This window comes from Bubalus bubalis, chromosome 3, assembly GCF_019923935.1.
Source record: "Bubalus bubalis isolate 160015118507 breed Murrah chromosome 3, NDDB_SH_1, whole genome shotgun sequence".
Taxonomy (NCBI): domain Eukaryota; kingdom Metazoa; phylum Chordata; class Mammalia; order Artiodactyla; family Bovidae; genus Bubalus; species Bubalus bubalis.
The window spans coordinates 15,833,390-15,860,006 of record NC_059159.1 but is presented as its reverse complement, the minus strand read 5'-3'; the positions used below and the strand labels follow the sequence as shown (position 1 = coordinate 15,860,006).

General features: G+C 44.1%; 1 protein-coding gene and 1 long non-coding RNA gene across 4 annotated transcripts in view; one reads left to right on the top strand and one right to left on the bottom strand.

Annotated features, from left to right (window-relative positions):
• MARCHF10 (membrane associated ring-CH-type finger 10) overlaps positions 1 to 22,454 on the bottom strand; it is a 104,707-nt gene extending 82,253 nt beyond the window's left edge. For 2 of the 3 annotated variants that reach the window (XM_006044910.4, XM_006044911.4), the window contains exons 1-3: positions 21,669 to 22,448; positions 13,791 to 13,897; positions 305 to 424 (exon numbers count right to left, since the gene is read on the bottom strand). In XM_006044910.4, the coding sequence (XP_006044972.3) occupies positions 305 to 424; positions 13,791 to 13,880 (210 nt within the window). In that variant the 5' untranslated portion in view covers positions 13,881 to 13,897; positions 21,669 to 22,448. Of the gene's footprint in view, positions 1 to 304; positions 425 to 13,790; positions 13,898 to 21,668 lie in introns of all 3 variants that reach the window. The other variant, XM_025279888.3, reaches the window with a different exon arrangement.
• The window catches only part of LOC123327560, an 82,539-nt gene continuing 61,068 nt past the window's right edge, over positions 5,147 to 26,617 (top strand). Inside the window, exons 1-2 of the long non-coding RNA XR_006549403.1 lie at positions 5,147 to 5,392; positions 5,767 to 5,851. This is a non-coding gene — a long non-coding RNA (uncharacterized LOC123327560). The remainder of the gene's footprint in view (positions 5,393 to 5,766; positions 5,852 to 26,617) is intronic.

Below are 26,617 nucleotides of genomic sequence, written 5' to 3'. Positions count from 1 at the left end.
TACTGCACTTTAGAAGGCCCAGTGCTTCCAACTCTTAAATGGTCACAGCATTTCTGATTTGGATGGTACCTCTCCACTGGACCCTTTATATATAGGAAAGAAGAGTGAGACTCAACAGGGTAAAGAGGGAGGGTCACACAGCAGAGGAGGAGCAGACATGGTGGGGGTGGTACCCAGGATGAGAGTTTCTCCTGCTGTCTCTCCCTGCCCTGCCCTTTGAAATTCTTAAACATCACGCACACAGACACACATACACACACACACCCTCTGCGGCAAAAAAAGCGTCTCCCAGAGTTCTAAGTACCTGTTTGGAAGATGACCCGCTTGAAAACCGGGATCTCTCAAAATTTGTCTCTTGCCCCCAAAATTGATCTCGTTTCTTCTCATTTGGGTCTCTTTTGTATTCCTGTCGTCTTAGACAAGCCTGCAGAATAACAACAAAAAGGTTTCTTTGGCTTAGGTCTACAACTGGCTCTGATAACATTATGCTTGGAATTCCTATTATGAGGAACATGCAATAGAGACGTCCATCTCTTAGTGTTCACCAATACCTCTTATCAGGTGTAAAGATACCCAGGCATCATTTCCTCCTCTCTTTGCCCCAAATGCCAGGTCAAGAATATTAGCTGCTGCCTTAACAAATTCAAACAACAGAGGCACTTTGTCAAGTACTTACCCCAAAGCTGCCTTTTAGAGCTGCCTTCTAGCTCTTCCTAGTACACTGTATTTACTTCTCTTTCTGTTCTCAGCCTCCCTTTTTTAAAAAACTGAAGTATGGTTAATTTACAACGGTGTGTTAATTTCAGGTATACAGCAAAGTGATTCAGGTATACACACACACACACACACACACACACTCTTAGATTCTTTTCCATTATAGGTTATTACAAGATATTGAATATGGTTCCCTGTGCTATACAACAGGTCCTTGTTGTTTATTTTATATATAGTAGTGTGTATCTGTTGAAGAAGGCGATGGCACCCCACTCCAGTACTCTTGCCTGGAAAATCCCACGGACGGAGGAGCCTGGTAGGCTGCAGTCCATGGGGTCACTAAGAGTCGGACACGGCTGAGCGACTTCACTTTCACTCTTCACTTTCATGCACTGGAGAAGGAAATGGCAACCCACTCCAGTGTTCTTGCCTGGAGAATCCCAGGGACAGGGGAGTGTGGTGAGCTGCCGTCTATGGGGTCGCACAGAGTCAGACACGACTGAAGCGACTTAGCAGCAGTAGCAGTAGCAGTGTGTATCTGTTAATCCCCAAACTCCTAATTTATCCCTCCCCTCATTCTTATTCTCTTCATTCTCCTCATGCTCACCTCCATTGCTCTGTATCCCCTTGGATCAGATTCCAAGCTACAGGGTAAGAATTCCGTAGATTCCCAGCTACAGGATAAGAATTTTCACACATGAGAGCTTTAGCACGTTGCTGTTCCTTCCACTTGGAATACCTTTCGCAGCACGCTCTCTTGGCAAACCCTGCTTATCTGCTAAGAACCAGCTCATAGGGCATCTCATCCCTGTAGTTTCTACCCTGACTCAGGGTATATTCTTCCCCAGGCCCTATTAATTGCTCCTGTATACATACGTGACTTGAATGATGCAACTTTTCCACTATTGTATTTAGTTGTTTTATTTTTTGAGCCTGTTTCTCCTGCTGATCAGCAAGAAATCCTGAGGGTAAAGATCATGTCTTATCTTTTGAATCGCCCAGCATCTAGCACTTAATGTTAGCTAAATTTCCTTTTTGTTTTGGAGGGAACTATCTATTCCTAAATGCAAAAATAAATAAATAAAACAACCGAAGAATTGTTCCATTTTTAAAAACAAAATTTAGTACCAAAATATTTCTCTTCCAGTATCAGGACTGAACAAAACCCAAGGCCATTGTGTTCTATGGGCATGTCAATGGATTTTTTTGTGTGTTTTTTTGAGGTATAGTTGATGTACAATGCTGTGTTAGTTTCTGTGTACAACAAAGTAATTCAGATATATGAATCACTTTTTTCAGATTCTTTTCCCATATAGGTTATTACAAAATCCTGAGTATAGTTCCCTGTATATAGTAGGTACTTGTTGATTATCTATTTTATATGTAGTGGTGTATATATATTAATTCCAAACTCCTAATTTATCCCTCCCCTGCTTCCCCTTTGGTAGCCATCAGTTTGTTTTCTATGTCTGTGGGTCTATTTCTGTTTTGTATATAAGTTCATTTGTGTCATTTTTTTTAAAGATTCTACACATGAGCGATATTCATATGATATTTATCTTTATCTGGCTTTTAATTTTTTTTTTATTTTTGCATAGTCCTTTTGGTGTATCTAAGGACACTTTTCATAACCCAAGGTAACAAAAGCTTTCTCCTATTTTTTTCCTAAAAGTTTTATAGTTTTACATACAGATCTATAATCTATTTGGAATTAACAATGGCACCCCATTCCAGTACTCTTGCCTGGAAAATCCCATGGACAGAGGAGCCTGGTAGGCTGCAGTCCATGGGGTCGCTAAGAGTCGGACACGACTGAGCAGCTTCACTTTCACTTTTTTATATATGATATGAAGGGCTTCCCTAGTGGCTCAGTTGGTAAAGAATCTTCTTTCAGCCCAGGAGACTGGGTTTAATCCCTGGGTCTGGTGGATCCCCTGGAGAAGAAAATGGCAACCCACTCCAGTATTCTTGCCTGGAAAATCCTATGGACAGAGGAACCTGGCAGGCTACAGTCCATGGGGTTGCAAGAGTGAGACAAAACTTAGTGACTAAACCACCACCATGATATGAAATATGCATGCTAAGTGACTTCAGTCGTGTCTGACTCTTTTCGATCCTATGGACTGTAGCCCACTAGGCTTCTCTATCCATGGGATTCTCCAGGCAAGAATACTAGAGTGGGTTGCTGTGCCCTTCTCCAGGGGACCTTCTGCAACTCAGAGATGGAACCCGCATCTCCTGCATTGGCACGTGGGTTCTTTACCACTAGTGCCACCTGGGAAGCCCTATATGAAGTATAGACCCTGATTTATTTCTCTTCTCTTCTCATCTCTTCCTCCTTCCCTTCCTCCCTTTGTATATGGTTTCCCTTCCAATTGTTTCATCATCACTTTTTAAAAATAACTTCACTTATTTATTTATTTTTGGTTGTGCTGGGTCTTCATTGCTGTGCTGGCTTTCTCTAGTTGCAGCGAGCGGGGGACACTCTCTAGTTGTGGTGTGCGGGCTTCTCATTGCGGTGGCTTTTATTGTTGCAGAGCATGGGCTCCAGGGCTCAAGGGTTCCTGGGCTCTAGAGCACAGGCTCAACAGTTGTGGTGTACCATTTTATCTGCTCCATGGCACGTGGGATCTTCCCTGATCAGGGATCAAACCCATGTCCCCTGTACTGGCAGGTGGATTCTTTACCACTGAGCTGCCAGGGAAGCCCTCAACTGACATTTTAAATACTGCAAAATAGCAAAACTTCTTGCAGAAGTTCTATAGGTCCAATAACTGAACTCACCTTTGTCCTGCCAGAGCCGAATTATCCACTGCTATAGTAAAGAAATGCAGCATAAAGACAATCTTATTTCTAAATGAGGCCTGACATCTCCCTTTTCCTGCCTGGGTTAAGAAAGGAAAGATTCCTTCCACATCTTTTTCCCTCTGTTAGAAAATGCATCTCCTTCCTTGAAGGACTTGCCAGAATTTCATGGCCAAGGGGAAAGCCAGTATTCTGCCACAAGGTTAAGAGTAGAAATGACCTGATATTAACAAAACATTTACCACTTGGACTTGGGAACAGAGAATCAGTTACACCGTGCTTCACAACTGGCAGGTGAAGCACTGGTCTCAGAGTTCATCTACAGCAGCCAGGTGGTACCTGCAGCAAGGTGAATCCTGGATACTTATGAGAAAGGTATCATTTTACCCCACCTTGCTTGGAAAGGGAGAACACTCCAAAATGGTGGAATTTTTCCCCTTGTTGTTGTTCAATCTCCAAGTTGTGTCCAACTGTTTGCGACCCCATGAACTACAGCACGCCAGGCTTCCCTGTCCTTCACTATCTCTAAGAGTATGCTCAAACTCTTGTCCATTGAGTTGGTGATACCATCCAAACATCTCATCCTCTGTCTCCCCTTCTCCTCCTGCCCTCAATCTTTCCCAGCATCAAGGTCTCTTCCAATGAGTTGGCTCTTTGCATCATGTGGCCAAAATATTGGAGCTTCAGCATCAGTTCCTTTCAGTGAATATTCAGAGTTGATTTCCTTTAGGATTGACTGATTTGATCTCCTTGTTGTCCAAGGGACTCTCAAGAGTCTTCTCCAGCACCATAGTTCAAAAGCATCAACTCTTCAGCACTCAGCCTTCTTTATGGTCCAACTCTCACATCTATACATGACTACTGGAAAAACCATAGCTTTGACTATATGGACCTTTGTCAGCAAAGTGATGTCTGTGCTTTTTAATACACTGTCTAGGTTTGTCATAGCTTTTCTTCCAAGGAGCAAGCATCTTTTAATTTCGTGGATGCAGGCACCATCTGCAGTGATTTTGGAGCCCAAGAATATAAAATCTGTCACTGTTTCCACTATTTCCCCATCTATTTGCCATGAAGTGATGGGACTGGGTGCCATGATCTTAGTTTTCTGAATGTTGTGTTTTAAGCCAGACTTTTCACTTTCCTCTTTCACCCTCATCAAAAGGCTCTTTAGTTCCTCTTTACTTTCTGCCATTAGAATGGTATTTTCTGCTTATCTAAGGTTGCTGATATTTCTCTCAGCAATCTTGATTTCAGCCCTTGGTTTGTTATTTTCAAAAATGATGCCATATATTCAATAAATAGCTAAGCCTTTTAAATAATTCTGAACGGTGTTTGTTTTAATAAATAATTTAAATAAGAACACCCCCCCCCCCAATACTGAATAGTAACTGTAATAAGTTAAACAGACACCAAATGATAGAATAAACCAAGCTAAAACTAAAGAGAGTCAGCTGGAGAGGTCAGTAAAGTCCAACTAAATATGGGCCTCTTTTTCCCTATTTCTTTAGGATGATGGTGGAGCTCCTGTTGGGGGCAGGGGAGCCCCAGCCTATAGTATTGTTTCCTGGAGCCTCAGAGGTCTCTGTTACCCTAAAGGCTGGGGAAGGAAATGCTGATGGGCTGAAAGTGGAGGAGCCCGTATTAGCAACTGCATGCAGGACCGAGGCAGATTTTGTGGGATGAACAGAATTCTTGTGGGCTGAGTGTTTTTCAAAACTTCTCTCCAAGAATGCCTGCGACTTAAACATTTCTTTACTAAAAGGGGAGGAGGAATAGAATGATTTGCAATGTTGAAAAAAAAATGTTTTTCCCCTCTAGTTCTCCCCTTCCCTCCACCTTCTCTCATAGAGGAGCAGAAGAAACCAGTGGCAAGGTAGGTACTTTCTAATTTTAATCTTGAAACAGCCAAGCAATCTTTCCATGTAAATCAAACACTAGTTCTCTCCAAGTTACAGTTTTGCTGAGAAGGGGACATGGGGACAGAGCTAAGTTTGGACTTCCAGTCCTAGAAACAGCAAGAATCTGGCCATACCCCCCAGCCCTACCCAGAGACCAGTTTTCTTGCTATTTGTACATGTGAATGATTTTTTGTTGTTGTTTTCTGATGTTGATGTGGTTTCTGCTTGGAGGGTCCTGAAGGGATAGGGGCTGAGGAGTGTGAAATCCCCAGGATGGGGAGAAGGAAAAGATTTGTAATTCATCATCACCAGGGGCTCCCCTTATCCCGGGACTTTATTTCTCTTTCAGTTGCATGTGTCTGGAGCTACAGTGCTATAAATAAGTTTCTGTTCTTGTGGCAAGAACTGGCTGAGTCTTGAAATGGAGGTTCCAGGTAACTAACGCCTTGTTTCTTCTTTCTGGGGAGAATCGGGGCTTCTTCCTTCGCTCCTCTTTGGCGTCGCACCCCCTGGACCCCCAAACCCATCCTTCTGATTGTAACACGTGCTGTCAGGTTGCCTTCTGTGCAGAAGGTACCACTGTGGGGCCGGAAAACAAACGTGCCTATGTGCCTGTGGGGGATGACGTGGGCTTTGTGATTCACTGTAACTCAGTATTGGTAAACACGACAGGACCCAGCTCTGCCACTTTCTAGCACTGTGACCTTGGGCGAGCTGACTAACTCCATAGATTCTTGCTTCTCTCATCTTCGGGATGGAGGTGTCTCTGTGCTGCAAGACTGCAGGGAGAGCCTGAGGGACTGTTGGTAAGATGCTTAGCAAGCAGAGTGATTGGCTCGCTGTAGCATTCAGTAAAACTTAGCATCATCACCATCTACCACCACCACCACCACCACCGTCACCACTACCATCTTCGTCATAGCCTTAATCAACTTCTAATTGTTTCCAATCCCACATCTGGGTGTACTCCCTTTTTCTAAAGTCTGCTCTTGCCAAATAATGTGACTCCAATCTTGGCTGTGGAAGAAGAAAGACTCTTCTTGCAGACCTGACGTTCATCCTTGTTTATCTGCCCCAGAAGTAGAGGTCTGCTTGCTAAGCCCGCCCATCCCCTCAGCAGCCAACTGAGGAACTCCCACTCCCAGTCATGCAGGTTACCTCTGTAAACCACTTGCTTCAGAATTACAGCTTTCTGAACCCACAGGGATGCTCAAAGTTTCTTTTGTCCCTTTTATTACCATCCCCATTCTTCTAGTCATCATCTGGGCTCCTGGTACCTTAAGAAGCCACACACCCCAGGAACTCTTCCAGCTTCACGGTTCTGGTCTAAAAAGCATTGTAATGATGACCCAACTCTACATCTTCATCAGCAAGGTTATTGTTACTCGAACCCCACAAGCATTTTGAGAAGCAGGACTTATACAGCCTTCAGTTGCTTTTAATTGTTCTTATGATCCATCACAGGCTACCCTGGTGGCTCAGTGGTAAAGAATCCGCCTGCCAATGCAGGAGGCTCCGGTTTGATCCCTGGGTTGGGAAGATGCCCTGGAGGAGGGGATGGCTACCCGCTTCAGTATTCTTGCCTGGAGAATCCCATGGCCGGAGGAGTCTGGTGGGCTATAGTCCATGGGGTCGCAGAATCGGACACGCCTGAGTGAGTCCATAACAACAATGATCCAACATGCCTAACTCAGAGTTTGGGCTTTTAATTATCACTGGGGACATTATCAAAGTTCATCAGTTTTAAGAGGTTGAGAAATCAAAGGTGTAAAAAACAGTTTGATATGCTATTCCCCTCCAGTGAGTTTTTTTGTTTGTTCTATGAAGAGTAGAGGAATGCACATGTCACATATCCCTCCCCATGACTCCTGCAGGAGAAAAAGTTGAATTATCTCTGTTCCCTCAACCCCCCGAGTGGATAGTCCCCAGAGTCATGCCACCTGGTGCAGTGACCCATCACGTCCTTAAACAAGTTTATATCATCATATTAGGTTTTGATCTGTACTTGAAAGAATCCAAATGAAAAATAAGCAACATGAAGTGAAACCCATTTGAACACATTTGATAAGAGTCTAGAAAATCATCCTGAAATGCCAGGTGTAATCTTTCTTTTTAGCTTTCAGTGGACGTTAACGGCTAAATTTTGCCACAAGCTACATAAACACATTTGACCAAAAGAAGGGGAAATAAAAAGCTAAACAGCATGAACACCCTTGAAGAAACAGAGCCAAATTCTGAGAGGGTGTATAATTACGTACTAGCTACCAGATTCTGAAATAGCATGTAATATGCCAAATAGATGTTTATTTCCTCTTGGTTTTTCAAAAGTGTCCCACCCAACCACTGAGAGGCACAGCATCAGAATAACTCAGGGTGGGTTTACCCTTCCTCTCCTGCCGCTAGCAGACAGACCTGTAAAGGCACTGCTAATTTGGTGCATACCAGCCTGAAGAGTATTTTAGGCAGTTGCAGGAATAGTGTGTACAGCAGGTTTCTAAGGGCTTCAATTTGAGCCAGTTCATTAAAGGCAAGTCCAGCACAGGAAGGCGTATGTGGCAAAGGTCTATGATTTGGGAGTCACATCTGGTTATTAGGCCTTACACTATTGTACACCCTGAAATGGGGAGTCCCTTGCACGTCACTGGGCTCTGAGTAAAAGCTGGGGTTTCCACAAGTAACTGGCCAAGCTCACTGATGCCCCAGGGTTTCAGTATCTACCCAGTGCAAAGTCTATCTTAGTAAATTATCTAAATACACACAGGTTGTATATGGACCAAGTTATTGATGGGGTCATTAAACTCATGCAACTGATTTTTTTTTTTTTTCTGATGTGGACCATTTTTAAAGTCTCTATAGAATTTGTTACAGTATTGCTTCTGTTTTATGTTGTGGTTTTTTTTTTTTTTTTTTTTTTGAGAGTTTTTCTTTGCCTGCAAGGCATGTAGGATCTTAGCTCCTTGACCAAGAATTGAACCCGCAGCCCCTCTGTTGGAAGGCAAAGTCTTGACCACTGGACCACCAGGGAAGTCCCATGCAACTGATTCTTAAATCCCGTCTTTAAATCTTTTCTGGAAGAAGGTGAGGGACAGAGTCAATAATATAACTCATCACTATTCCCATCAAAGTAGTTTCTGTGGGTTGCTATATACTTAATTCGACAATCCTCAGAACATATTAAGGACAATCAAATTTATTTTTGTAGACCTTGTGGTGAGTGGTTTTGAAAATGCTCAATGAAGGTGGATTTGACTTTGAAGATTAGTTACAAGTCAGCTGGACCTGTGTCTGATAAACATCGTTGGTGGTCAAGTTCACTAATGCTGGCTTTCATCAATGAGAAGGCATTCAATTCAACACAGGAAAGTGACTCTGTCCTTCCCTGAAGAAGTTGTGGTCCAGTTTCATAGAAAGACATACAAAAGACAATTCCAATACAATTTCATCAATAATGAAAAAGAGGTATGAAAAGGGTGCTTTGGTATTGGAGTGATAGAAATGTTCTAAAACCAGATGATGGTGATGATAGCAAACTTGGCAAATTTAAAACTTAAAACAGGTGAATTTTATGATATGTAAATTACACTTAAATAAGGTTTTGCTTTGTTTTGAAGAGGGTGCTATGGGAATAGGGAGGGTCCCATGGGAATACAGAGGGTCCCTCTAGTTCTAAGTTAAAACTATGGTCTTCACCACTCTTGCTGAGAGAATAAGGACCAGGGAAGGGAGGTTAGAGAAGTGGTGGAGGATTGGGCTGTTCTTGCTGTGGTTCTTGGGTTTAGGACCTGCCTCTGTGTGAGGGGAAAACGACGGAATTGCATACTCAGTTCTCATTTTCCATAAATTTCAATCTGGAAGGTGGCAAGGCTGCAGGCAGGGAGACCAGATATGAGGATATTTTAATAAACTTGGAGATAAATCATGGAGGTTGGAACCAGGGCAATGGCCACAGGATGAGAAGGGAGGCACAAGTTCATGAGCTTTTAGGTAAACTCAGCAGGACTTGGCAACTGGCAGGGGTGGGGGTGGGGGGATTGTGAGTGGTGACAAAGAGAAAGGAGTCAGGGAAGGCTTGGGCCACCATCTTCAGAGAGGGGGTGCACAAGAGGATGATCGGGGATGGACCATGCAGAATCCACCATGGACGTGCTGAATTCAGTGTGCCTTTCTGACTCCTAGATGGAACCATCCAGCAAGCACGTGTGTATGGGATTCTGACACTTTGAGAAGACTCAGGATTACAGATCATGAGTGTATGTGATTGCCATTGTTTAGTCGCTAAGTCATGTCTGACTCTTTTTGCAACCCCATGGACTGTAGCCCTCCAGGCTCCTCTCTCCATGGGATTTCCCAGGCAAGAATTCTGGAGTGGGTTGCCATTTCCTTCTCCAGGAGGATTTCCCGACCCAGGGATCGACCCCCTTGTCTCCTCCATTGGCAGGCAGGTTCTTTACCACTGAGCCACCTGGGAGGCCCATCAGTGTATGAGTGGTAGTTAAACACATAGGAAGGGACGAGATGGGCCATAGAAACTGTGAATTAGGAGAAAACTGGGCTGATGGAAACCTAGGGGAATTAACACGTGATGGGTAGAGTGAGGAATGTGAGTGAAACAGGAGGAAAACCAGGAGAACGTGATGCCAGGAAGCCAGAGAAGTAATGTGTCAAGAAAGAAAGAGTAATGGCCCCAAATGCAGATAAAGCTTCAGAAAACAAAGACTTAAAAGTTATCTGCTGATTTTCACTGCTGACTTTAGGAGACGGCCAGGCTAACAGGCCAGTAGGTAATGGGATGCACTCGAGGGAGCAGGGAGTGGAGACAAAAGTCTAGCTGACTGTTTGGGGACATATGGAGACTAGAAAGTGCCAGGGTTGCGGCTGGAATAGGACACATGGTCCACAGACAGCTTAGATCTTTTGTTCTCAGTGTGAGAGACAGTTGAACATGTTTGTGGGCTGAGACAGTAAGAAGAGGAGGAATTCCAAGGATGCAGATGAGAGGTCCACGGATGGAGAGGGGCTGGGAACACAGGGGCGTGGACCAAGCTCTCAGGTCTGGCCCCAGCCGTGAGAGTGTCCTTCTCCCCTTGAGCCTTGAGGGCTAGACAGGCAGGCATCCCGGGATGGAAGGGGAAGAGCTGAGTGGTGTCCCACCTGTCGGCCTCAAGTTCTTTGGTTTTGTGTGTGTGCAAAACAGGGAGAGATGGTCCTTGTTGAAAGTACAGGAATGGGAGGTTTGAAAAAAATAAAGTTTAAACCGTGATAATGGAGGGAACTGATGGACAGCGAAAATATTGGAGTTATCCTTCATCCCTCTTTCCCTCACTCTTCCTCCCTTATCAGCAAGATGTCTGTGCGGCTTCTGTTGATATTTCCTGGGTCAGGCTGCTTCTCACCACCCCCACTGTCACCATGCTGGTCTCGCCTAAATTTTTACCAGTTTCCTTACAAGTTTCTCTGCAGCTTCTCTTGCCCTTCTCAGTCCTTTTCCCACACAACAGCCAGAGTGATCTTTTTTTTTTTTTTTCCTAAATTCATTTATTTCTGGCTTCTCTGGGTCTTCATTGCTGCGCACAAGCTTTCTCTAGTTGTGGCGAGTGGGGGGGTACTCTCTGGTTGTGATGTGCAGGCTTTTCGTTGCAGTGCATTCTTTTGTTGTGAAACACAGACTCTAGGCATGTGGGCACGGTAATTGTGGCTCACGGGCTCCAGAACGCAAGCTCGATAGCTGTGGTGCATGGGCTCAGTTACCCTGAGGCACGCGGGATCCTCCCACACCAGGGATGAAACCGGTGTCTCCTGCATGGCAAGGCAGATTCTTAACCACTGGACCATCAGGGAAGCCCCTGAAGTGATCTTTTTAAAAATGTAAATCAGATCATACCACTCTCCTGCTTTAAATTGTTTAATAATTCTCATTGGGATAAGAGTAAACGCCAAAGACCAAGCTTTGTCCTGAGAGACTCGATGTGATCTGGTCCTATCTACCTCTTCCACACCCTCCCTTAGTGTTTCAGCCAAGCTGACCTTCTTTTGTTTGCACTGTTAGTTCCCGCCATGGGCCCTTTGCACCTGCTTCCTTGCTGCTCAGGATGCTCTGACCAGCTCTTGCCCATCATTTTACCTCCAGGATCAAATGTTATTTCCTCAAAGAAGATGCCTTGCCTGTGTAAAAGAGCATCACCCCACCCCCTTTACCTCTGTTTTACTGGCCTCATTGAATTTATCATATATATTATATTGTCTTACATATTAATTTACTTGTGTGTGTAGCTTGTTTCTCAGTCATAGAATAAGAACTCGGGGAGAGAAGGGACTTGGTTCAGAACATTGTTGTTCACTCGCTCAGTCATGTCCAACTCTTTTCCACCCCATGGACTGTAGCCAGCCATGTCCCTCTGTCCACAGGATTTCCCAGGCAAGAATACTGGAGTGGGTTGCCATTTTCTTCTCCAGGGGATCATCCCAACCCAGAGATGGAATCCAAGTCTCCTGCATTAGCACGTGGACTCTTTACCACTTGAGCCACCAGGGAAGCCCCGTTCAGTACACAGTAGGCACTTAATAATAATTATTATTTTTAAAAACAGTGTTGAAAGTGTCCTTATTAACAAAGCACAGTGTTGAAAGCCCAAGTGAGATTAGAAAATAAAGCTGCAAGTGACTCCAAGCCGTGCGGTTGTGCGGTTTTCTTCAGGAGAGGCCATCAAACAATAAGATTGATTTTTCTTATGTGCCTGTTCCCGAGACAGTTTCAAGCAAGTATTTCCAAACCTGGGCTCTGTGGCAGAGGCATCTTTGTGGAAAGCAGAGGGCCTCCCAGTGTGACCAGTTCAGATGTTTACGTTCTTATTATCTTATAGAAATCCCCTCAATTCTACAGCCTTGGAGGTGGATTGACATGTGTAGGAGGCAATTGCTGACTTCATTTCCAGGCCCAGAGCTAAACTGTATTATACAGGTGAAATCAGGTTACTGAGATCGGTCTGGTTGCCTTGGTGACACGGGAGGTTCGGTTATATTTGAAATTGCCAAGAAGGGGAAAAGCCTGATGGTGACAGGTCTCTGTTCTCCTTCGGGAAGGAGCACGTTTCGATCCTCAGCTGAAGCTAAGGATGTGCCTCCTTGATTGCTGAGGGTGACCTCCGGCCGGTGGGCTGAGTGACACTTTCTAACTGCTCCCAGAATCCCACAAGCCCGTCTGGCAGGTTTGTCCCACGCCAGCTCTGGGTAATTACATCATGACTTCTCAGGCTCCCTGACTGTTTTGTTTTTGCATGTAAACACTGTAACTAGGGTGACGAAGAGTTAGCTTGTTGTAAAATGTGTTAACTACCTTTCTTCTGGCTGCAGGACAACGGAAGGGTGTGTTGTTTGATAAATGGTAGGGTGACCCGGTTAACTCCTTAATGTCTTTTTTTTCTTGATTGCTGGTTTATCCAATTTAAGCCCTGATGTCATTTGTTGATAAGGTTTGTGTGCCAAGCCCTGGGCTAAATACTTAAAAAATGTTATTTCATTTCCATGATGGTATAATGGGGGGGGGGGGGGTGCGGGCACAGTTATCCCCATTGTACAGATGAGGAAACAGACTCTGAGAAGTTAAGTAGCTTTTCATTGGTCACACAGCTGTAAAGTATGGGTTTTTGAGATTTTTTTTTTTTTTTTACAGATTTTTTTTTTTTGTTATGGACCATTTTTAAAGTCTTTACTGAATTTGTTACAGTATTGCTTCTGTTTTTTTTAAATATATTTTTAATTAGAGGATAATTGCTTTACAATGTTGTGCTGGTTTCTGCTGTACAACAGCCTGAATCAGCCGTAAGCATACAAATATCGCTCCCCCCCACCGCCCTCTTGAACCTCCCTCCTACCTCCTCATCCCCATTTCTCTAGGTTGTTCCAGAGCACCAGGTTGAGCTCCCTGTGATCTACAGGCAACTTCCCACCGGCTATCTATTTCACACGTGGTAGTGTGTATGTTTCCGTGCTCTGCTCTCAATTTGTCCCACCCTCTCCTTCCCCACCTGTGTCCACAAGTCTGTTCTGTATGTCTGAGTCTCATTGCTGCCCTGCAGATAGGTTCATCAGTACCATTGTTCTAGATTCCACATACATGCATTAATATACTGCTTCTGTTTTACTTTTTTTTTTTTTTTTGGCTTTGAAACATGTGGGATCTTAGTTCCCAGAGCAGGGATCAAACCTGCACCCCCTGCATTAGAAGGCGAAGTCTTAACTGCTGGACTGCCAGGGAAGTCCCAAGTGTGGGGTTTGGCTTTTGGAAACCTGTTACTGCTTCTCATATACCAGTACCGTTTCCCCGATTCTCTCCTCATACTGTTGGTGGAAGAGAGTTCTCACTTCTGCTATTACCTGGTATTCTGAGTCCACCTTGTGCTGCATGTCCCGCAGATATTGAACATCACTGACGAACTTCTGCCTGTCCTTTGCTTCGTGTAACATGATTCTTAATCCCCGACCTGCGTATAGAAGACGAATAAATGTGCTGTGATATAACCCTTTGTTGCTTTGCCATTTGGGGACTTGTCTTAGTATAATTGCTTTTATTCTCTTATTAATCTCATGTCCATTGTTGGAAGGGCACAGATGCTCCTTTCAGACTCAAAGGACTCTTTGTCTGGTTGTCGATGCCCTTACAGCCCTCTTGTTCCAGACATAAATAATGTAGCCACTTTCATCAGCTGGCTTCAGCCAGTCTGTCCCGGTTACTCAGAGGGAGTTAGACCGGCAGAAGCAGTTCAACCACACGACAAAAAAGAACCTAGCTCGATTAGCAATGACCAAAGCTCTGAGCCCCGTGGTCATATAAACGCACAGACTCTACAATGATCACACGCCTATTCCAATTCAGGCACTCCGCTGGGCATGGGGGTTAGGTGGTCTGGATATGACATGGGCCTGGGCTTTGTGTTTCTCAATCTAGGGTGGAAGCCAGCACTGAATATGGTAGTCCCCCAGCCCCTCAGACTCCACATGGCTTTCTCACAAACTGCTCCTCCTCCCAAGTTTTCTGGAGAGAACGTTGGCATCAACCAGCTGGCTCCCGAGCAAGTAACCTGGGTGGCTTCCTTCACCCTGCCCTCTCCTAGCCCAACCATATGAAAACCGAGTCCTGATGGTTCTCATCCCTGAGTATCCCTGGGATCCATCATGATTAGAGCACAGGCACTAGTGTGAGACTCTCTGGGTTCAAACCCCAAGTCCTGGAACACTGACAGTGGACCCTGATGCTGATAAGTGTGACGGAGCGGAAACACGGGGTCTCTGAGAAACTGTCATTGGGGGAGGGGGAGGCAAGGGTTTCCTTAGGGAAGGACACTGGGTTTGCTAAGGAGTGAGCTGGGCTGGAAATGGGACAGAAAGAATCTGGGACAGAAAGGACAAAAAGTACAGAGCTTTCAGGGCAGGAAGGGGACAGGGCAGCTGGAACACAGGGAGGCCAGGACAGCCACGGAAGGGCTGTGGGCCCAGCTCACAAGGAGCCTTGGAGGTTGGATTCAAAGAGTCATATAAAGCCCCTAGAAGGTTCCATTCGGGGGGAGGACATGATTAGATCTGCATTTTTAAAGTTCCCTTCAGGGGATTCCCTGGTGGTCTGGGGGTTAAGACTCCATGTTCTCACTGCTAGGGGCCCAGATTCAATCCCTGGTCGGGGAAGTAAGATCCTATAAGCTGCAGCCAAAACCAAAACAAAGCCAAAGGTCCCTCCAGCTGTAGGATAGAGACTGGATGGAGGGTGGGGGAGGAGGTAGAGGAAGAATGGAAGTGGACAGGCCACTGGGGACATGTTAGAGGAATCTATGTAAGATGGTGCCCAGGCTTGGGTCACAACTGGAGGGGAAGAGGAGGAGGAGCTCATAGCTACTGTTTATGGAGCCTCTGGAAGTGCTAAGCAGTGTTTGACACATTTAAACATACTAACTCACACAATCTTCACCATTGCGGCAAAAATTAGATCTCTTTTGCAGACGAGGAAACTGAGGCACAAAGGGATTAAGTAACTTGTCTAAGGTTACAGAGCTGGTAAGCCCAAGAGTTGGGGTTTGAACCCAGGGAGTCTCATGCCAGTGCCCACACTCTAAGCATGATGGGTTCAAGGGACACTGAGGAAGGAAAAATCATCAGGTCTTGGTGATAATAAAAATGACACGATAATAAAAAAGATGGAGGTATAAAGGCAGCAGGCTGCCCAGGTTACTGGCTCGGGCAGCCAGATGGTTGATGCCAATCCTCCCTTCAGAAAACTTGGAATGAGGAGCAGGTTTGTGAGAAAATAATGGAGATTTTGAGGGGGCCGGGGACAGCAAATGGAGATGTCGAGTAAGCAGTTAGATATACTGCTCTGGAGCTGACTAGAGAAGTGAAGACTGGGGCGTTGCTGGCATTTTGGTAACAGCTGCAGTGGAAGGCAGGGTGGGTATTGAAAAGAGAATGATCACCCAGGACAAAATTCTGAGGACCACTGGATTTTAAGAACAGGAAAGGCAGCAGAAGAGAAACTCTGGGAAGAAGCCAGAGAGGCAGGAGAAAAACCGAGAATCAGGTGGGCACAGTTTCACAGATGCTGAGAAGTGCGTGTTTCAAGGAGGAGATTATTAATAACCTCGGTGAGAGCCTTTTAATGGAGTGACGGGGCCAAAGACAGATTGCACTGAGTTGCGTAAATGTGAGGTAAGGAAGTGCAGATGATGCTTTCAAGAAGTTTGACTCTGACTGGTGTGGTCTAAATTTATGACAAAAACATTGAATTTGTTAATGGCATAGTTCATAGTGAGTCTACTGGCTTTCATTCATAAGGTCATCAGGGGTCCCACACTATTTCTGCTTATTGACCAGTGAAGCTCTTTTACTTATTTCTATTTCTATATATATATATATTTTTTTTAACTGAGATATAATTGACATATGGGCTTCCTTGGTGGCTCAGTGGTAAGGAACCTGCCTGCCAATGCAGGAGACACACACAGGTTTGATCCCTGGGTTGGGAAGATCCCCTGGAGAAGGAAATGGCGACCCATTCCAGTATTCTTGCCTGGGAAATCCCATGGACAGAGGAGCCTGACATAACTAAGCAACTACATCATTGACATATAACATCATATTAGCTTCAGGAGTACATTGGTATTTGTATGTATTGTGAAAGGAACACCACCATGAGTCTAGTTAATATCTGTCAGCCCACATCATTACAATTATTTTGTTCTTGTGATGAGAACTTCTAAGATCTATTCTGTTAGCAATGTTCACATATACTGTGTTATTAACTATAGTTACTATGTTGTACATTGCATCCTTAGTATTTATTTAATAACAGAAAGTATGTACTCTCTAGCTCCTTCGCCATTTCACTCTCTTCCTACTCCATGCCTCTGGCAACCACCAAGCTGTTCTCTGTATGCTCTCTGTATCCATGAGTTTGGTGATTTCATTTTTTAGATTCCACATATGAGAGAGATCATGGTATTTTGTCTCTCTCTGACTTATTTCACTTAGCCCTTAAGGTCAATCATGTAGTCACAAATGCCAAGGTTTTCTCCTTTTTTATAGATGAATAATATTCCATTATGTGTGTGTGTGTGTGTGTGTGAGAGAGAGAGAGAGAGAGAGAGAGAGAGTCCATGAGTATGTGCATGCTCAGTCATGTCCAACTCTTTGTGACCCCATGGACAAGCTCCACCAGACCCCTCTGTCCATGGTATTTTCCAGGCAAGAATCCTGGAGTGGGTTGCCATTTCCTTCTCCAGGGGATCTTTATAGATACACCACATTTTCTTTATCCATTCATCCATTGATAAGACATTTCAGTTGCTTCCATGTCTAGGTTATTGTAAATAATGCTGCAATGAACCTAGGGGTGCATATATTAATATCTTTTTGAGTTAGTGTTTTCATTTCCTTTGGGTTAAATACCCAGGACTGAAATTGCTGTGTCAAATGTAGTTCTATTTTTAATTTTTTGGAGGAACCTCCATACTGTTTTCCATAATGGCTGCACCAATTTACATTCCCATGAACAGTGCACGTGGGTTTTTCTCCTCATCTTTGCCAACACTTGTCATCAACACTTGTTGTTTCTTTCTTTTTGATAGAAGCCATTCAAACACATGTGAAGTGGTATCCCGTTGTAGTTTTGATTTGCATTTCCCTGATTAGTGATGTTGAACACCTTTTCATGCACCTGTTGGCCACCTGTATGTCTTCTTTGGGAAAAAGTCTATTCCGATCAGCTCATTTTAAAAATCAGGTTGTTTGTTTATCTGCTATTGAGTTGTATGAGTTATTTATATATTTTGTATATTAACCCCTTATTAGATATATGATTTGCAAATATTTTCTCCCATTCTGGGGGTTTGCTTTTTCATTTTGTCAATGGTTTTTTCTTTGCTGTGCAGAAGCCTTTTAGTTTGATGGAGGCCCACTTGTTGATTTTTGCTTTTGTTGCCACATTTAAAAAATCCATTGCAAGGACCAATATTGAAGAATTTACTATCTTACTTCTTTTAGGAGTTTTATGGTTTGGGGTCTTATGTTCAAATTTTTAATCCATTTTGAGTTGATTTCTGTGTGTGGTGTAAGACAGTGGTCCAGTTTCATTCTTTTGCATGTGACTGTCCAGTTTTCCCACATTGTTTATTGAAGAAGCTATCTTTTCCCCACTGTATATTCTTGGTTCCTTTGTCATAAATTAATTGACCACATATGCATGGGTTTATTTCAGATTCTCTATTCTGTTCCATTCATCTATATGTCTATTTTTCTTCCAATATCATACTGTTTTCATTACTGTAGCAATGTAATATAGTTTAAAATCAAGATGAGTGATGCCTCCAGCTTGGTTCTTCTTTCCTACATGTGTTTTTTAATGACAGCCATATGACAGATGCTGCTGTAGACTCTGGGGAAACAGCAAGATAAGCCAGACGACATTCTTGACCTCAGGTGTCTACATGCTATGGCTCTCCTTCCTTGTTTGGTTTATTTTTCCAGTTGTTCAGGTATTGGCAGAATCAGGTTGCCTCTGACTCATGGTGACCCAGTGTCTGGTCTGGTCTCTATGAAATCTTGCAAGATTTATCATTGAGCCCCAAACAATATCATCTAGGAACTTGTGTTGGTCCCTTGGGGCATATGTTCTCTCATTTATAGCAAGTTGATCTTTGTGAGTCAGAATCCAAAACTACAATCTGATAGGTAGTTCCACAGATGACACACAAAGCCTAAATTTTGTCTCTGAGAATTTTAATAGTCATTTATGGAAGTCTAATTTAAGACACCACTTTTAACTTTTCATATGAATTTATACCTGCATAGAATAAACTTATGTTCCCACGCTTTTCAGAAAACAATGGTGTTAAAACTGGCAGAAAGATGAATCCCTGCTGCTACTGATGGAAAGAAAAGCCTGTCTGAATATTAATCAGGCAGAGAACATAAGGATTCACAATGAAAATATGTTAATGGTCACTAAAAGAGTGCATCTCAGAATCCACTTGGATGATACATTTTGGTTACAAAATTAACCTGGAAAAGCCAGCTAATCTCTCCTGGCTTTAATGCCGTGTTATTTTAAGGAGGCTTCTCAGTCAAGAGACATGAAATAATTTTGTCTAAAGAGGTAGGAAATAGCATTATCTGAATAACTCCATGCTAGGTTACCTCTGACTTCACAATCACCTACCAAATAATGGACTTTAAAATTGCCTACAAGTCTCTTTGTCCTCCCATAAACTCTATGACTGGACTCTACTATAAAATCAATATTTGGGAGCATCATGGTGCCACATTTAATCTCTTACTTAAATACATCAATACTTTGTGAGATTAAACAAATACTCTAGGCCCCAAAGAAACAGATTATTAGAGATAGATTAAGGAGATGATGGGTAGGTCACCACAGTTTAGGTGAACATCCTCCACATTTCTGAAGTGGCACTTGAACTTCATACTGGACTTTGGGTTTGGAAAACTGACCAGAAATGGAAATCACTATATGGAACTAAATCCACATAAGATCATGCTTCATGTGTGGATCTCAGCTTTGTGGGCCTACTCAACCAGATGGCCATTTGAAGCCCCAATTTTTTTCTTAGCAAATACAGGCAGGTGGAGGGGAGGAGAGTGATAATAAAATGTGGGCAGGGAGCATGTTTCTAAAACAGCATTCTGTATTCTCTGCTGTTTCTCACCTTTGAACTGCTTCTCAATTCAATATCTACTCATGGTTATGCACACTTCTGTTTTAAGTCTCTGATGATAATGTGCCAGTTTGGGGCTTTAGAAATCCACAGGAGAAGCCATATTAAGTCCGGAGAGGGGGCAGGAAATGAGAAGAGAGGAGGAGGAGGCATGTGGGAGAGGAAGTCCTGCTTGGCTGAAAGCGAGAGTGAACAATTCTTCTTGGCCTCAAAATTCTACACGTCTGTGAAATTTCAGGGAGGAATATTCTAAGAACTTTGTGACATATGCCTTCCTCTCTAGTGTCAATTTCCAGTGAATTCAGACTTAACTTCCCTGACTAAGGAGAAACAAAGTCTGACTGCCGAATATATTTCTTCCAGTGCTCTAAAAAAATCACATGTGCTGTCTTTCTGTTCTATGGTCACGTTTCACAAAAAGGAATTGATGGGAAGGGAGTTCTTTTTATTATTAATAATAATCAAGCCATTTCACTGTTTTCTTATGATGTTCTCATATTATGCTGCTTCTGCTATGTCGCCTCAGTCATGTCGGACTCTGTGCGACCCCATAGACGGCAGCCCACCAGGCTCCCCCGTCCTTGGGATTCTCCAGGCAAGAACACTGGAGTGGGTTGCCATTTCCTTCTCCAGCGCATGAAAGTGAAAAGTGAAAAAGTGAAGTCGCTCAGTCGTGTCCGACTCTTAGCGACCCCATGGACTGCAGCCCACCAGGCTCCTCCGCCCATGGGATTTTCCAGGCGAGAGTACTGGAGTGGGGTGCCATCGCCTTCTCCATCTCATATTATAAGTGTCATCAAAATGAATATGTTATTGGTTCACTCACAAAGAAAAATGTCAATGTAAGCCCCTCTTTCAAGTTAAGGTTCCTCTGAACCAAAACCTAAATGGCTGTATTTATATTTATACTTGACCATCAGGTTTATGGGCTTCCTTGGTGGCTCAGATGGTAAAGAATCTGCCTGGAATGTGGGAGACCTGGGTTCAATCACTTGGATGGGAAGATCCCCTGGAGGAGGGCATGGCAACCCACTCCAGTATTCTTGCCTGGAGAATCCTCATGGACAGAGGAGCCTGGCGGGCTACAGTCTATGGGGTCGCAAAGAGTTGGGCAGGACTGAATGACTAAGCACTGCACATCAGGTTTATAAATCCCCCACCTTTCCGTAACTCGGTGCTGGGAAGAAGGATTGTAGAGGCTTTATTCATCTTCTTTACACAATTAATTTGTAATAACAAAGATTACAAAACTTGTTAAAATTTAACTTTCAAAAATCTTAAAAATTCAAAAAATCTGTAAAAAAAAAAATCTTAACTTACAAAAATATTTTAAGTATAGGCGACAAATATGAGTGATTTAGGCTCACTCTTCCTAACACTCCACTACTGAGAGAATAATACTATGACCGAAGAAAAAGACGGGGAACTGAGAGGGGCGAGGGTAGATGGTTTGACTCTTCCATCCGATTTGCCTAGGAGATCAGGGGGCGGGGGTGGGGTGCAGTACTGTAAATGGCTTATGAGAAAAGTTCTTTGGCATTGACTTCCCTTTATCAATCAAACCGTGAAAGAGCCGGACGGTCATACACTGACCATCAAGCCCAGAAAAGACAGACTCAACGTGTAACTGGGAAACTCTGGGGCTGGGCGGGGATGTCACAGGCTGGACCAGCAATTCGATGCTCTCAACAATACTAATTTCGCACTGAGGAGCCAGAAGGGCCGTGAACCGTATACCTCTCTTGGAGTATTGGGGGGGGGGGCAGTTATGTGGATGCACGGGGGCCTGCCAGAGTGCAAATACATGACCCCCACACCGTGTCTGAGGTAGAAAAATGCGGGGGGTGTGGCCAGCTGAGAGGGAGTGACCAAGTCCTTAGGATTTAGGCGGGATTCCGCACCCCCCTCCCCCCCAACCCTGTCCCAGAATCGGAGTCGTCTCAAGGAAAAGTGGTCTCCCATCTTTTTTCCCCACATCCTCGGAGGACCAGGGGCCGCGCGGTCGCGGGGGCGGCCGGGCCTGGCCGGCCGTTACCTTGCGGGTCAGTCCTCTCCCCCCTGGAAGGGGCTAAAGGGGCCGAGGGGCGGGGCAGGCGGGCCGGTCCAGGGCGGAGGAGCCGCCCATCAATCGCGCGGGGCTGTCCCGGTGCTCTTCTTCCTCCTCGCTCTTCTCTCCCGCCTCTACTGGCCCCTCTTCCTCCTCCTCCCCGGAGGCAGCTTTTGGCGGCGGCGGCCGGGCTTGCTAGGAGCGGAGGCGGTGGGGGCGGCTGCCTAGCGTCCTCCCGTTTCCTTGGCAACCCGGCCCCCGCCCTCCTCTCGCGGCTGTGGGGGCGGGGCGAGGCTGCGGCCGAGGAAGTCCTGAACCCGGACTTGGGAGCCCGGCCGGTTGCCGTGGGAACTAGTCGGGATGCTATCCGGAAGGCCAAGCGGCGATGGCGGCAAGCGAAGAAGAGGTGCTGAAGGAGTCGGATTGGCTTTATCTTGATGTCCAAAGCCCAGACCTAGATATTGAGGCCTTCGCTCCTGCCCGGATTAGTGCTGAAGAATGAGATTAGAAAACCAGAGGGGGAAGTATTTTTAATCGAATAAAATAATATTGAAGGCAACACAACGGTAGAGGGAAAGACAGTGCAGCCCTGCAGTCTGAGCTGTGCAGGGGATCTCTGAAATGTCTGCGCCAACATAAAAAGGAAAAAATAAATGATTAAGGGGGTCACCCCATCAGTGGTAGATCGGAGACAGGAGTCCGGTTTTCTCTTGGTTGTCAGTAATCTTGGCTGCTTTTCCCAAGGTTCTTGGAGGTTTAGACTAGTGCCCACAGATTTGCAAAGAAGGCGCCGGAGCCTGTGCTAGATACGCCCTCTGCCAGGTTTATTTTTGTCTGTGGTTTTCGTAGGCAAAGATGACTCTCTTCCATTTATTGTGCATATTTAGACACCTGATAACTTGCCAACTAATGTCAAGTTCTGGCATTTTTGACTGGGTAGAGAATAGGGAAAAGGGAGAATAGAAATACTTGGACTATTCATCCGTGCTCAGAATCCTCAGGTGTCCGTGGTTTGGGTGTTTTCTCAGTAATCCCCTAAATCCAGTTGACCTCCATGTCTCCTGCAGCATCACACACCCTTCTTTTTTTTATCACCACCACCCTAGTTTGGGGCTCTGTGACCTTTTAACTAATCTTCCCAGGTGGCTCAGTGGTAAAGAATCCACCTGCCAGTGCAGGAGATGCTGGAGATGTGGGTTCAATCCCTGGGTCAGGAAGATCCCCTGGAGAAGGGAATGGTAACCCACTCCAGTATTCTTGCCTGAAAAATGCCACGGACAGAGAGCCTGGTGGGCTACAGTTCATGTGGTAGTAAAGAGTCAGACACGACTGAGCACCTGAGCACGCACGCACAACCTTTTAACTGGGGTATTAGATGGGCCTCCTAACCACACCCTGCATCCCTGTCTTCCACACCCTATGCCCACCATTTCCATTGTTCTAAAACCAGCACAGATCCAGTGTCATTGAGCCACACATTAGGAAGCTCTCAAAATACCTTACTCCCTGGGGAATGAAATCCCTTCCCCAGGGCTTACCTTCTTGCTTTTCCTCATTCAGCACTTCTTCAATCATACTTCCGCCAGAAGCAACTGTGTGTAACACACTGAACATTACTCCCTGCCTTCATACCAACTCCTAAGGCACATCCTGAGCCTGGCAGAGCCCAGATCAAATGTATTGAGTTGGCCAAAAAATATGTTTGGGTTTTCCATACTTTTATGAAAAATTTGAATGAAATATTTAGCCAACCCAATACTTGTGTGAAGTCTTTATTTTGGGCACTTTGTCATCCAGCCTTAATTGGTTCTTCAGCAATCGCTAATACCTGTCCATCTCTTGTGGCATTGTTGTCGTTCAGTTGCTCAGTTGTGTCCAACTCTTTGGGACCCCATGGACTGCAGCACACCAGGCTTTCCTGTCCTTCACCATCTCTTAGAGCTTGCTCAAACTCATGTCCATTGAGTTGGTGATGCCATCTCATCCTCTGTCATCCCCTTCTCCTCCTGCCTTCAATCTTTCCCAACATCAGAGTCTTTTTCAATGAGTCAGCCCTTCACGTTAGGTGGCCAAAGTACTGGAGCTTCAGCTTCAGCATCAGTCTTTCCAATGAATATTCAGTGTTGATTCCTTTAGTATTGACTGGTTTAATCTTGCTGTCCAAGGGACTCTCAAGAGTCTTCTCCAACACCACAGTGCAAAAGCATCAATTTTTCTGCGCTCAGCCTCCTTTATGGTCCAACTCTCACATACATACATGACTAGCTGGAAAAACCATAACTCATAGCTTTGACTATACAGACCTTTGTCAGCAAAGCAATGTCTCTGCTTTTTAATATGCTGTCTAGGTTGGTCATAGCTTTTCTTCCAAAGAGCAAGCATCTTTAATTTCATGGCTGCAGTCACCATTTGCAGTGATTTTGGAGCCCAAGAAAATAAAGTTTCTCACTGTCTCCATTGTTTCCCCCATTTATTTGCCATGAAGTGATGGGACCAGATACCATGATCTTAGTGTTCTGAATGTTGAGTTTTAAGCCAGATTTTTCACTCTCCTCTTTCACCTTCATTAAGAGGCTCTTTAGTTCTTTTTCTCTTTCTTTTTATTATTTTTTATTGAAGGATAATTGCTTTACAGAATTATGCTGTTTTCTGTAAAACCTCAACATGAATCAGCCATAGGTATACATATATTCCCTCCCTTTTTAACCTCCCTCCCAATCCCACCCCTCTAGGTTGATGTAGAGCCCCTGTTTGAGTTTCCTGGCCATACAGGGAATTCCCGTTGGCTATTTTACATATGGTAATGTAAGTTTCCATGTTACTCTGTCCATACATCTCACTCTCTCCTCCCCTCTCGCCATGTCTATAAGTCTATTCTCTATGTCTGTTCCTCCACTGTTGCCCTATAAATAAATTCTTCAGTACCATTTTTCTAGATTCCATATATATGTGTTAGAATACGATATTTATCTTTCTGACTTACTTCACTCTATAATAGGTTCTAGGTTCATCGACCTCGTTAGAACTGACTCAAATGCATTCCTTTTTATTCCATTGTGTATTATTCCATTGTGATATGTACCACAACTGAGTAATATTCCATTGTGTATATGTACCACAACTTCTTTATCCATTCATCTGTTCATGGACATCAGGTTGTTCCCATGTCCTAGCTATTGTAAACAGTGCTGCAATGAACGATGGGATACATGTGTCTCTTTCAATTTTGGTTTCAAAATGGATTAGGATTGGATTAGGATTGCTGGGTCATATGGTGGTTTTATTCCTAGTTTTTAAAGAAATCTCCATACCATCTTCCATAGTGGCTGTATCAATTTACATTCCCACTCCTCTTTTCTTTCTGCCATAAAGATGGTGTCATTTGCAAATCTGAGTTTATTGATATTTCTCCCAGCAGTCTTGATTCCAGCTTGTGCTTCATCCAGGCTGGTATTTTGAATGATGTACTCTGCATGTAAGTTGTAGGGTGTAATGTAAATAAACAGGGTGACAACGTAGAGCCTTGATGTACTCCTTTCCCAATTTGGAACCAGTCCGTTGCTCCATGTCCAGTTCTAATTTTGCTTCTTGACCTGCATGCAGGTTTCTCAGGAGCAGGTAAGGTGGTCTGGTATTCCCATCTCTCAAAGAATTTCCCATAGTTTGTTGTGATCCACACAGTCAAAGTCTTTAGTGTAGCCAGTGAAGCAGAAGTAGCTTTTCTGGAATTTCAGTAGCCCAACCCATATTCTGTTCTTGTTGTCAGCTAGCTATTAAGTAATCCTTATTAAAGTATTAACTGATAATTGAAGCATTAACTGAGAAGTACTAACCCACGACCTCTCCCCACAGTTTGTGCTTTTTGAAAGGAGGTGCTTAAAGATGCAAAAATCTTTAAGACACACTGGACTGAAACTGTAATAGTGAAATGATGGGTAGAGAGTTTGTTCTGTTGGAGCTAGGACATCCCCCTCAAATAAAAATGATTATAATGATTAACACTGGAGGAAGTTGAAATCCAGATGAGATAGTCAAAGAGAAGTGTCCTGCCTTAGGACACATGGCAAGTGGCTCAAAAGCAGGGCTTCCCATTCCTGATTCCCTGATGATACCTACTAGTAAGAAAAGCACCTTGGTACATATCGGACCCACATTTTTCTTCCAGTTCAACATCTGTATAAAACAATAGTTTCTACCTCGAAAGATTTCTATGGGGATTTGAGAGACAGGACAAGTGAAACACTTAACATTTTACTTGATATACAGTAAGCACTCAACTGGGCTTCCCCACTGGCTCAGGAGGTAAAGAATCTGCCCGCAATGCAGGAGACACAGAAGACATGGGTTCAATCCCTGGATTGGGAAGATCCCCCAGAGGAGGAAATGGCAATCCACTCCAGTATTCTTGCCTGGGAAATCCCATGGACAAAGGAGACTCGAGGGCTATAGTCCATGGGGTCGCAAAGAGTTGGGTATGACTGAGCACTAGCATGCACTTAAGCACTCAATAATCAGTAGCTTTACTTTGTGAGGCATATTTTAAGATTTTATTTACTGCATATGCATGTCAGCCATACATTTTTGAACATTTGTAAATCTTCAAAAGGTTTGGAGATGTCACTTCATGTCTCAGTTTTAAACTCTTCTACATTTCAAGTGTTTATGAAAATTAAGTTCTATGAAAAGAATCATGGTGTCTTTGCAAGAGGGCAAGAATTCCAGAGGTCAGCTTGTAAAAACTTTTATCAAGCAACTCCTGTTACAGTGCTTAATGGGCAAACTTGAGCTTTGTTGCTGTTCAGTCACTAAGTCATGTCCGACTCTCTGCAACCATGAACCACAGCATGCCATGCTTCCCTGTCCTTCACTATCTCCCAGAGTTGCTCATGTAAACTATCAATAAGACTAGTTCTAGCCTTAAAGAGCAAAATGCAAAG